The following is a 12,504-nucleotide window of genomic DNA, read 5'->3' as shown; positions in this document are numbered from 1 at the left end:
CCCCCCCCCCCCCGGTGGCCGTCCTCAGCGCTTGTTGGAGAACTCCGGGATCTCCGATGGAACACAACCGGAGTCCTCCGAGCGCGATGATATCGGGCTCTGCCCTTGGGGGAGAGAGCAGTTTACGCTCCTCCCGCACTCCTGGTGTTTATGACGGTATGCGACCACACACACCGCCGTCCTTCCCGGGGTTGCTTGTTGGACGGTTTGAGCTCCCACTCTTGCAGCCCGCAATCCCGGAAGCCCCCTTTTAGTCGCCTTTTACGACAGGCAGGGGATACCGTAGCCCTATTCTAATCCCGGGACTACAGGGACAAGACATACTTATCCTAGGCGTTCCAGCTTAGTCTTCAAGGGTTGCAACGCACCTGTGGCTGACAGGTAGGACTCAAATCTTATTTAGAGTTTTACATGATGATATGTGGCTACTGCCGCCCATGGACATGTGTAATCAACGCCAGATAGGATTAGATATTCCTACCTGAGGTCGGCCACAGATGCGCCGCTACCCTTGAGGACTAAGCTGGAACACCTCGGAAAAATGTCTCCCTTACCACAACCTTCAAACCAGAACACAGAAGCACTTAACTGTTATGAAGCAGAAATAGGTAGGACGGTGGTGCCGCCGTCAACCACAAAGGGTTCTACCACCTTCAAAATTATAAGACTACGGATCTCTATTAACCAGACGAATAATTAGTAGATAGTGCAAAATATATCTAAGATTTAATGAACAGGATCTAGTAATATTTTAAGCCCTGATAAGAAATTCTACGGTATAAAAGATGGAACGCAGCAATCATCAAGGTATATTCAAAGCCTTCCACGATGAAACCGATCCTAGTTGTCCTGGCGCTGGCGGTAGCAGCATCAGCTGCGCCTCAATATGAGCCCATCTTCTACGACTACCATCAGGAGATCGGTATCCCCGAAGCCGCCCGCATCAAGGCTGCTGAAGAGGCCATGGACTTCGATGGCTCCAGAATCGTGGGAGGCTCCCTCGCGAGCCTTGGCCAGTTCCCCTTCATGGTGAGTTCCTCAAAGTATTTGATGTTTGATAAAGTTTTGAAGTTGAAACCTTTGTTGTTCGACTCCGGCGGCACCACCGCCACACCTATTTCTGTTATAACTGCAGTGTAGCGCTTCTGTGTTCTGGTTTGAAGTGTGGTAAAGAAGACATACTTTTCCGAGGCATTCCAGCTGAGTCCTTAGGGATAGCGGTGTATCTGTGGCTGACCTCAAGTAGGAATGTATAATCCTAGCTAGGGTTGATTACTGATGTCCATGGACGGCAGTCGCCACTTTCCATCAGGTGGAATGCATGCTCGTCTGCTACTCCTATATTATAAACTAGTTTTATATTGTTATGACATACTAACATACATAAAACTGAAAAATAGTACCTTCATTGGAATGACAGTGGCGCCATCTGGCGAAAATTGGTCGTACCAACTCTGGAACCTTCGTGGGCTCATGGACAACAACTTTGCTAAAGATCACTTGATCAAATGCATAGTTTACGATTCAATCCTTACTCATATCGATTATAATATTCGTAAGGAAGTAAGGATAAAAAGAAAGGAAGAAGCACAGCACCTATAATAACAGTAGCGTTGCACACACTACTGTTATTATGGGTGTAGCGGTGCACCGGAGTCGAAGCACATTTTCCTGCCACCTTTAAATGTTTAAATATTTTTAATTTGTATATGTTTAATTTGAAGGTGGTAGAACCCTTTGTGGTTCGACTCCGGCGGCACCACCGCCACACCTATTTCTACCTAATAACAGCAGTGTTAAACGCTGCTGTGTTCCGGTTTGAAGGGTGTGGTAAGGGAGACAGACTTTTCCGAGGCGTTCCAGCTTAGTCCTCAGGGGTATCGGCGCATCTGTGGCCGACCTCAGGTAGGAATATCTAATCCTATCTGGGTTTGATTACAGATGTCCATGGGCGGCAGTAGCCACTTACCATCAGGTGGACTGCATGCTCGTCTGCTACTCTTATATTATAAAAAAAAAATCCTTCTTCCAGGGTGGTTTGGTGATCCTGATGACGACTGGTGGTACGTCCGTCTGTGGGTCGTCCATGATCTCCAACACCCGCTCTGTCACCGCTGCTCACTGCTGGAGACACCGCACCAGCCAGGCGCGCCAGTTCACCGTGGTCCTCGGGTCTATCCGTCTCTTCTCTGGTGGTACCCGGGTGGTAACCAGCAACGTGCAGATGCACGGCAGCTGGAACGACTGGAACCTGAACAATGACATCGCTATCATTTCGTTCAACCACGTCGCATACTCGAGTAAGTTAACTAAGGTAGAATTCGACTCCGGCGGCACCATCGCCACACCTATTTCTGTTATAACAGTGCAGCGCTGCTGTTCTGGTTTGAAGTGTGGTAAGACATATTTATCCGAGGCAATCCAATTTAGTCTTCAAGGGTAGTAACATCTGTGGCCAACCTCAGTTAGGATTCAAGTCTTATCCGGGGTTGATTACAGATGTCTATGGGCGGCAGTCGCCTTACCATCAGGTGGACTGCATGCTCGTCTGCTACTCCTATATTATAAACAAAAGAAACACGCTCTCTACACTCACAGCCTCACACTAGGATTCCCTGAATACTGAGCAGGAACGCCTCGGATAAGTATGTCTCCCTTACCACAAACCAGAACGCAGCAGCGCTACACTGCTGTTATAACAGAAATAGGTGTGGCGGTGGTGCTGCCGGAACCCCCAAACCACCTTCAAGGACTTTTCTACACAAACGGTGGGTAACATAACATTGTATATTACAGACACTATCCGCAATATTAACATTGCCACCGGTAGCAACCTCTTCGTCGGCGTCACCGCCACTGCTGTTGGCTTCGGACGTACTGCTGATGGTAACTATCTCTATCCTTTTTTTATTTACGAGGGGGAAACCTTCAAAAGGTACAAAGGTAAGGGTTATGTGGGAATTTTACCGCGCTAAACCGCACTAAACCGTAAAATGCGACTAAAAGGGGCTTCCGGGATTGCGGGCGGCAAGAGTGGGAGCTCGAACCGTCCAACAAGCAACCCCGGAAAGGACGGCGGTGTGTGTGGTCGCATACCGTCGTAAACACCAGGTGTGCGGGAGGAGCGTAAATGCTCCCCCAGGGAAGAGCCCGATTGGGGCATTGCGCTCGGAGGACTCCGGTTGTGTTCCATCGGAGATCCCGTTCTCCACCAAATGCCGAGGACAGCCACGAGTTTTAGTGCAGTAAAAATCCTACATAACCCGACGCTCCCACAGCATGTACCTTTTGCAGGTTACCTCGTGAACCTCAGATGAGTAAAAAACATAAATAGATCAATCCTAACAAGAAAGTATAACAAGTTTAGAGAATTGAAATTGTTGCGTAAATAAAGTGTTGCCACATCTCCTTTCTAAAATATCCCTAAAATGTTTGAAATTCTTTTATACGTTTATTTTATCTAAAAATGTTTTAATTTGTAAATAATTCAAAAAATAAATGTTTAAATCATCATTTTGTGATGATGAAGTATCTTTCCATTTTATATACTTAGTAGCTGAACCACAAACGTTGTGTTGCCATGTAAATAAAAAATGTTAAGGGTAAACAACCCTTATCACTTAGGGGTATGAAAAATAGATAGTAGCCGATTCTCAGACCCACTGAATATGCATATAAAATTTGGAGAAAATCGGTAAAGCCGTTTCGGAGGAGTACGCTAAGTAACATTGTGACACAAGAATTTTATATATAAGATTAGTCAAGATGGGGAAGTTTCTGGGAGTGTTCCTTGCTCAGTGTCTTCGTCTTCTAGGTGCTGCTGGCAACATCCAAAACACCCAAGCTCTGAGCCACGTCAATATCCCCGTCATCTCCAACGCTGTCTGCGCCCAGACCTTCGGTAACACCATCATCGCCTCCACGCTCTGCACCAGCGGCGCTGGCGGCAGAGGCACTTGCAACGGCGATTCTGGTGGCCCGCTCTTCGTTGCAGGACCAACTCTTGTAAGTTAAGCTGTAACATTTTTTTTTTGTATAATATAGGAGTAGCAGACGAGCATGCAGTCCACCCGATCGTAAGTGGCTACTGCCGCCCATGGACATCTGTAATCAACCCCAGATAGGATTAGATATTCCTATCTGAGGTCGGCAACTGATGCGCCGCTACCCCTGAGGCCTAAGCTGGAACGCCTCGGAAAAGTCTGTCTCCCTTACCACACCCTTCAAACCGGAACACAGCAGCGCCTAACACTGCTGTTATTAGGTAGAAATAGGTGTGGCGGTGGTGCCGCCGGAGTCGAACCACAAAGGGACCTTCAAACATATTGATTGTTCATTTTAAAAATGGTAACGATGGTAAGAGGCCTGACGGTTTGACTTTAATTCCTTGGAAGAATGGGAGGTGTCTTGCGTGGGATGCTACGTGTGTCGATACAATGGCACCATCCTATCTTCAACTTTCTTTTAGGGCAGCTGGTGTTGTGTTCCTATGCGGAAATACGCAAACTGCAGAAATATGCTAGTCTCAGTCGAGACTATATATTTCTGCCGTTTGGTGTAGAGACGATGGGGCCGTGGGGTTCTGACGCTCGATCTTTTTTTAAACACCTTTCAAGGCGTCTGATCGAGTGCACCCACGACCAAAGTACTGGCGCTTACCTCGGGCAAAGAATTAGCTTTGCTATTCAGCGAGGTAATGTCGCCAGCGTTTTGGGGACTCTTCCAAGAGACAACAATTTGGATGAAGCTTATTATATTTAACTATTTTATTATAAGTATTTTTAAAGCCTGTTTCATATATTATTTTGTACTTTTTTATTAGGTTAATATTGTAAATAATTAAATGTAACTTGTTTTAAAAATGAACAGTAATTGTATGTTGTGCCATATCGACATCGACGACCATCGACGACCCGCGTGGCGGAGCGGTCACCATACCGGTCTGACGCGCAAAGGGTCCCGGGTTCGATCCTCGGCCAGACAGATATCTAAATGATGAATTTAGATTTCTGTTTCTGGGTCTGGGTGTTTGTGTATTTGTCTATGTGTGTGTCCATAGCACCTACGACAGCGGGCGGCGGTAGCCACTTATAGTCAGCGCCAAACTGCAAGTCCGCTCTGAAGTTGTTGCGAGCAGGTGTAGTCATACAATTTGCCATGGCGACGCAATTCTATATTCAAAGCGGACTAGAAGTTTTACGCGGACTATACCATCAGGTGGACTGCAACCTCGTCTGCTGCTTCTATATTATAAAATGAAACTTATAATATGCTGTGTTTCAGATTGGTGTAACTTCCTTTGGATCAGCCCTGGGCTGCCAACGTGGCATGCCTGCTGGTTTCGCGAGAGTCACCTCCTTCGCTGACTGGATCCGTTCTCGCATGTAACCAAACGAATTGAAATTATTGACAATTAATTTAATAAAATTTTAAAAGTATATGTTGTTTTTTTTAACAGCCTTCAAAAAAGGAAGTGGTTACTTTGTTTTTTTTTTCTTTCATTTTAGTGCAGTTTTTATTAACTGAAAAATATTTACAATTATAATTAAACTTATAGAAAATTAAATATAATAAATTAAAGTATAAGTAAATATAAAACAACTTATTTACAAAATTTACATATATACAAAAATGAAAACGAAAAATATAAAAACAAAAACACTACCATAAAAAATTGTCACCATCACTGTCTTTGGGCAAGGTTCCCAAGACGCTGGCAGCATTTCCTCTCTGAATCGCTATACCAATTATTTGAGCAAAATGCATGCCAGCTCTCGGGTCCCCAGAGACGTCGACCAAATGAGCTGACAGCTGTTTAAACAACTGCCGTGCAGTGCTGTTTCAGCACTGCGCTGACAAGAAAGTCCATGGTGTCCAAACACATCGACGTCAGCGCCGCAATGACAGCGATGGCGCTCAACCGTCTTTACTCCCAGGCGCAAACATGTACAGATTGATAACGTCAAGTTATCGAAAAGTGTGCCTAAATTACCGGAAGGATATGCCTGCAGCCAAAAACCCGATTCTCGCTCTGCTACAGCAAGGAGACGAGCCCTCTCTGCAATATCATGCGCAGAATCGAGAAGTTGATTTCGCACAAGTATGCAGAGAGGTTCGTCCCAAAGTTTCTGTAAATTTAGATGTACGGGAAATTTTAAATTTGGTCCAGCCTGTAACCAAGCATCTTTAGCTTCATCCATAAATGTAATAATTGGTTCCTCAAAAATTTTGGACAAAACGTTAGATGTTAAATTTTGTGTTTTATGGACTGAAGATAAAAAAGCTGGTAGTGCAACACTAGAAATTTTACGTATACCCAAGCCTCCATGCATAATGGGCAATGAGGCCTGAGTCCAAGCGCGTTCATTCATATGACAATTTAGAACCGCCGAAAGAGTTTTCATGATGATGTCATCTAATTTTAAACAAATTTCATTAAATTTCCAAAGGGGTGTACTTCTCAAAATATATGTAAATTTAGGGACAAATAAACAAAACCGAACAATGAAGAGAGCCATGTGTGAATTGATTTTAAGTAAACGATCTGAAGATTCATTATAATTCTGAATATGATTATGGATAAAAGAAGGTATTGACTCGGGAAATATTGGTGAGCCTAGGAGATGTAAAGAATGCTTATCTAAAATTTTGATATTAGGAGCCAAAGTTTTAAATCGTTCAATAATATATTTTTTTCATCTAAAGATTTTGAATCTGAAACAAAAAGTTCACATTTAGAAAAGTTTACGTCTAGACCAATATTACTGAATTTATCCAAAACTTCTTGAAAATCTTTAAAAACTGTTTCTGTATCACCTCCTAGACTACCATCGTCTAAATACCAAACGTTAAATTTTGAATTTAAATTTGATATAATGGGATGAATAGCCAAACTAAAGATTGCTGGACCAAGAGGATCACCTTGCTGACAACCAATAGATGACTCCAAAACATGATGTTTGTACAATAATTTCGTGGGAGAACCATAACATTGCCAAAGAAAGGGGTAAATAGATGGAGTAATTTGTTTTATTTGATCCAGCAAAGTGATCCTGTCTAACGAATTAAACGCGTTTTTTATATCTAACTTCAAAAATACATCTCCTCTGTCTTTCATCAAAAAAGTTCTAGCTGCGTGGACTGCAGCCTCACAACCACCCTGGCTTCCAAAACCTAACTGAACTGGCGATAACTTTTCAGCTATATGTGGTTTAATATAAGTGGTTACTCAATTCGACCCTGTAAAAATATGTGTTTTCTTCAAAATTTTCCTTTTCCGTTAATTTGTCACATAACATTATTTCCCAGACTTTGAACCGTATAACGGCACTATCAGATAGGGGAATAATATAAAGAAGATTTTTTTTCAAAATGAACTCGTTCGATTCCCGGCTAAAGAAAAAGATATTTTAAAAAACGAATGATGCAATTTTAGTTTTTATTAAAATCGGCCTCGTAACTCTTTTCAGCATTTTTCGCTAATCCTTACAGTTTCGGATTTGGCCCTGAAGGCCTATTTGAAAAATTCACCCTGTATATGTTTTTTTATGTTTGTTCGGGGGATAACTTCGTCGATTATGAACCGATTTTGATGTTTTTTTTTTTTGGAAGAAGATATAACTAAGTCAGCGCTCATATTGGATACGCTGCTTACGCCGTTATCCAACGAAATATATTGAGCGCCGACTTCAGAAATATGCACTAAACCGACATTTATTTCAATTATTTTTACTTTGTAGTGACGTAGAAGTATTTCAAATGTCTATCTATTACGGTTCTAGAGGTAGAGTCCATTTTTACCCTTTGGGTACTGAACCTTTTTTTTTAACGAGGGGGAAACCTTCAAAAGCTACCCTTAGCCGTGGGAGCGACACGGGGTTATGTGGGATTCTTACCGCACTGAAACCCCGGCCGTCCTCAGCGCTGTGAAGTGGACTCCGGGATCTCCAAAGGAACGCAACCGAAGTACTCTTAACGCGTTGCCCCGTCGGACTCCGCCCAGATAAGCTTGACGCTCGCCACACCGTCTGGTGTGTACGACGGTATGCGACCATACATACAGCCGTCCTTCCCGGATCGCTGACCAGGCGGTCCGAGCTTCCTCTTCTCTCGAACGGTGAAAGGTCGAGGACTCTTGCCACCTGCAACCCCGAGAGCCCCCTTTTAGTCACTTCTTACGACAGGCAGGATACCGTAGTCCTAATCTACTCCCGGAACTACAGGGACGTAGCTAAGCTACCCTTATAATAAATCTGGAGGAAATAAAAGTAAAACTAAAAAATTTTTTTAACAAAAAATACAACCGACTTCTATGTCACTACAAAGTAAAAAATAATTGAAATAAATGTTGGTTTAGTACATATTTCTGAAGTCGGCGCTTAATATATTTCGTTGGATAACGATGTAAACAGCGTGTCTAATACGAGCGCCGACTATCATCATCTATATCATCATGAACCCATTATTGCCCCAAAAGTGGGGCAATAATGGGTTCATGATAATATTTTTATTATTATGATTAAAGATTCACACTCACAGCCCAACACTAGGATTCTGTGTCATGTGTGCTATGGACACACACATAGACAAATACACAAACACCCAGACCCAGAACAGAAATCTTGTTTTTTTTTTATAATATACACACCTTTTTAATATATACACCTGATGGTAAATGGCTGCTGCCGCCCAAGGACATCTGTAATCAGGCCCAGATGAGATTTGATATTCCTACCTGAAGTCGGCCACCGATGCGCCGCTACCCTTGAGGACTAAGCTGGAACGCCTTGGAAAAGTATGTCTCCCTTAACCCTTCAAAGCGGAACATAGCAGCGCCTAACACTGCTGTTATAACAGAAATAGGTGTGGCGGTGATGCTGCCGGAGTCGAACCACAAAAGGTTCTACCACGTTTAACCTAGTCGTTACTTAAACGTCATGTTATATGAATATCTCTATCTGGGGTTGATTACAAATGTCCATGGGCGGCAGTAGCCACTTACCATCAGGCGGACTGCATGCTCGTCTGCTACTCCTATATCATATAAAAAAACAATATTGAATAAATGAGATTTGAATTTGAAAATATATTGACGTAGAAGTTTCTAAAGAATGTACTTTTCATAAAATTTAATTTGATTTATATGTTTTATTTTTACCACGCTTTTTTTAGCTTGACCTGTATATATGTAACGGAATCTTTAAACTCGATTTTTATCCACTTTAAACGATCCGATTAATTTCAAATTTTGAACAATTATCAAGAACCGATGACAATACACGATTTTAAATTTTATCCCAGTCTCCTCATCAGGATCAGGAATCAGGATTAACGATTTTCCTTGTGCGATTTTAGCGTAGTTTTTAGTTTTAAAACTATAATTATTTATTATTGGCCTATTAAATACGTTATTTATTCAGTAATCAATTTGCAATCAATCATAGGTGCTTATCGTGAAACAGATTACAAGATTATATACATTAATACTCTTAAATCGTCAATCTAAATGTATAATCGATAATTTGTTATCATGAATGGAAATAATATATCACACATTACCTATTGGTAATTACTATGGCCCTGCGTCACCTGCGTGTGTGGCCTGCGTCATGTGTTTGAAGGTGGTAGAACCTTTTATGGTTCGACTCCGGCGGCACCACCGCCACACCTATTTCTACCTAATAACAGCAGTGTTAGGCGCTGCTGTGTTCCGGTTTGAAGGGTGTGGTAAGGGAGACATACTTTTCCGAGGCGTTCCAGCTTAGTCCTCAGGGGTAGCGGCGCATCTGTGGCCGACCTCAGGTAGGAATATCTAATCCTATCTGAGGTTGATTACAGATGTCCATAGGCGGCAGTAGCCACTTACCATCAGGTGGACTGCATGCTCGTCTGCTATTCCTATATTATAAAAAAAAAAACTTATCAAATTAGTCATCTGACTAAAATACATAATATCTTATATATAAAATTCTCGTGTCACAATGTTAGTTACCGTACTCCTCCGAAACGGCTTTACCGATATTCACCAAATTTTATATGCATATTTAGTAGGTCTGAGAATCGGCTGCTATCCATTTTTCATACCCCTAAGTGATAAGGGTTGTTCACCCTTAACATTATTTATTTATATGGCAACGCAACCTTTGCCGGGTCAGCTAGTATTTTTGTATAATACTAGCTGACCCGGCAAACTTTGTACCGCCTCAAAATCTATTTATCGAATATATGTCATATAAAATATAGCCTATGTTACTCGTGGATAATGTAGCTTTCGAATGGTGAAATAATTTTTAAAATCGGTCCAGTAGTTTTTGAGCCTATTCATTACAATCAAACAAACAAAGTTTTCCTCTTTATAATATTAGTATAGATAGTTTGTGAGTTTTAGGTCTGGCTCTAATCCGAAATGTTATTTAGATCCTTGTGCGCTACTGACAGTAGTGTAGATAAAAACAATATATAAATACCGATGAGTGGTGTTCTGCTCCTTTGGCAACCGGTCGTCCTTGATGCACAAACATTCGCTCCCGAATCCCGAATATTTTGAAGGTGGTAGAACCCTTTGTGGTTCGACTCCGGCGGCACCACCGCCGCACCTATTTCTGTTATAACAGCAGTGTTAAGCGCTGCTGTGTTCCGTTTTATAGGGTGTGGTAAGGGCGACATAATTTTCCGAGGCGTACCACCTTAGTCGTCAGGGGTAGCAGCGCATCTGTGGCTAACTTCAGGTAGGAATATCCAATTCTATCTGGGGTTGATTACAGATGTTCATGGCAGAAGCTACTTACAATCGGGTGGACTGCATGCTCGTCTGCTACTCCCATATTATATAAAAAAGAGAAGTCTGCATTAAAGTATTTTATTGTAGTAGCGAATACAGTCACCCATGAAAGATTTACCCACCTTTTATAATCTACAATGTGACTATTTGTACAGGTACTGGACTAATAAATTATATTTATTCGTACATTTATTCATTTTTTTTTAAATATATTTATTCGTACATTTTTTTTTTTTTTTTCTTTTAAAAAATGTGACAAATTCAATTTTTTTTTGTTTAAATATATTTATTCGTACATTTATTCAATTGGTTAGGTTAGGTTAGGTTAGGTTAGGATTTTTTTTTTTAATATATTTATTCGTACATTTATTCAATTGGTTAGGTTAGGTTAGGTTAGGTTAGGTTTTTTTTTTTCTTTTTTTTTGAAATTGATTTCGAACGGGCTTAGTTTCTAAAATCGATCGGTAGAGCCGTTTAAAAGTTATTAAAAAAAAAAAATTCAAAAAAAAATTTTTTTTAGTTTTTTTGAGATTTCTCAAAATCTACCGGTTCGAATCGGATAATAATAAATTGTTTGTCCAGTACCCGTATTAATAATTATAAATTATTCGTACGGTAACCGTATTAATAATTATAAATTGTTCGTACAGTACCTGTATCAATAGACTCAGCCTATAATCTATGTATAGGTATTGCTAGTTTTTTTCTATTTCTAGTATTAAACTTATGGTGATTACTATTTTTTTAAACATATCAGTGTGTTTTCTTACATTATATTTTTATAGATGTATTGACTATCTACCGTCAATATATTAATTTCCAATAGGTAGTTGATGAACCGAGGAGGTACCACCGTCATATTATAACTACAATATTAAGTTATATCATCATCATCAACCCATTACTGTACCACTGCAGGGCACGGGTCTCCTCTCAGAATGAGAAGGATTAGGCCATAGTCCACCGCGCTGGACAAGTGCGTATTGGTAGACTTCACATACCTTTAAGTTTTTTTTTATATATCTCTCAGGTATACAGTTTTCCACACGATGTTTTCCTTCACCGTTTAAGCAAGTGATAATTAATTTCTAATACGCACATAAATTTGACAATCAGAAGTGCGTGCCTGGGATTTGAACCTCGGACCCCTCGATCGAGAGGCTGCGTTTCTTAACCACTAGGCTATCACTGCTTTCTAATTAACAATAAATTTATATTAAACAAGTTTTGCACAACAAGGGTTTTTATTGTTTAACCTAACGATTAAGCAGACGTTACCTGATGGAAAGTAGTCAACGCCGCCTATGGACATTTGCAACACCAGAGGAGTCGCCAATGTATCGCCGGCTTTGTATCAGAGCTTTTTTTGCACCTTTTTTGAAGTGCTCCAGGAATACCTCAGGAGGAAGCTCATTCCACTTCTGAAAAACAAACTGTTTAGTAATGTCATTTTGATTTTTTATTCTCAACAACAAAACCTTTCATTTCTTATTTATATCATGGGGTCAATTAAGAATAATTGGTCCGTCTTCTTAAGTTGTCCACCATTTTGAAATTGGAGTGACGTCACTAAGTCATACATTGTCATCCAAACCAAACTTTGCAAAATCAGTTTAAAAGGTTGGAGTGGTTTAAAATTCAGTTGCAATTTATTTAGCCCGTATACAAAAACTTGTACTAATGAAAGTTTGGAATAAAAGCTGAAAAGCTTTGAAAGTAAGAAG

At 40.9% G+C, this 12,504-nt stretch overlaps 1 protein-coding gene across 1 annotated transcript; it reads left to right on the top strand.

Annotated features, from left to right (window-relative positions):
• The first annotated feature begins 453 nt into the window (after positions 1 to 453).
• Positions 454 to 5,440, top strand: LOC140755493 (brachyurin-like). The gene is made up of 5 exons (XM_073090783.1): positions 454 to 1,029; positions 2,033 to 2,300; positions 2,797 to 2,886; positions 3,815 to 4,005; positions 5,284 to 5,440. The coding sequence occupies exons 1-5, from the start codon at positions 829 to 831 to the stop codon at positions 5,386 to 5,388; spliced, it is 855 nt and encodes a 284-aa protein (XP_072946884.1). The 5' UTR covers positions 454 to 828; the 3' UTR covers positions 5,389 to 5,440.
• The last annotated feature ends 7,064 nt before the right edge of the window (positions 5,441 to 12,504 follow it).

The sequence above is a fragment of the Epargyreus clarus genome, unplaced genomic scaffold, assembly GCF_041222505.1.
Source record: "Epargyreus clarus isolate Ecla_fem2 unplaced genomic scaffold, WU_Ecla_fem_2.2 ptg000033l, whole genome shotgun sequence".
Taxonomy (NCBI): Eukaryota; Metazoa; Arthropoda; class Insecta; order Lepidoptera; family Hesperiidae; genus Epargyreus; species Epargyreus clarus.
The sequence above is the reverse complement of the archived record's forward strand: the minus strand, read 5'-3'. Positions and strand labels throughout refer to the sequence as shown.

Excerpts from the sequence above, each read along its gene's own strand:
- LOC140755493 (XM_073090783.1), top strand. The coding sequence starts at position 829 with ATGAAACCGATCCTAGTTGTCCTGGCGCTGGCGGTAGCAGCATCAGCT. Across the intron at positions 1,030-2,032 it reads TTGGCCAGTTCCCCTTCATG|GGTGGTTTGGTGATCCTGAT; the intron begins GTGAGTTCCTCA and ends TCCTTCTTCCAG. Across the intron at positions 2,301-2,796 it reads CAACCACGTCGCATACTCGA|ACACTATCCGCAATATTAAC; the intron begins GTAAGTTAACTA and ends TGTATATTACAG.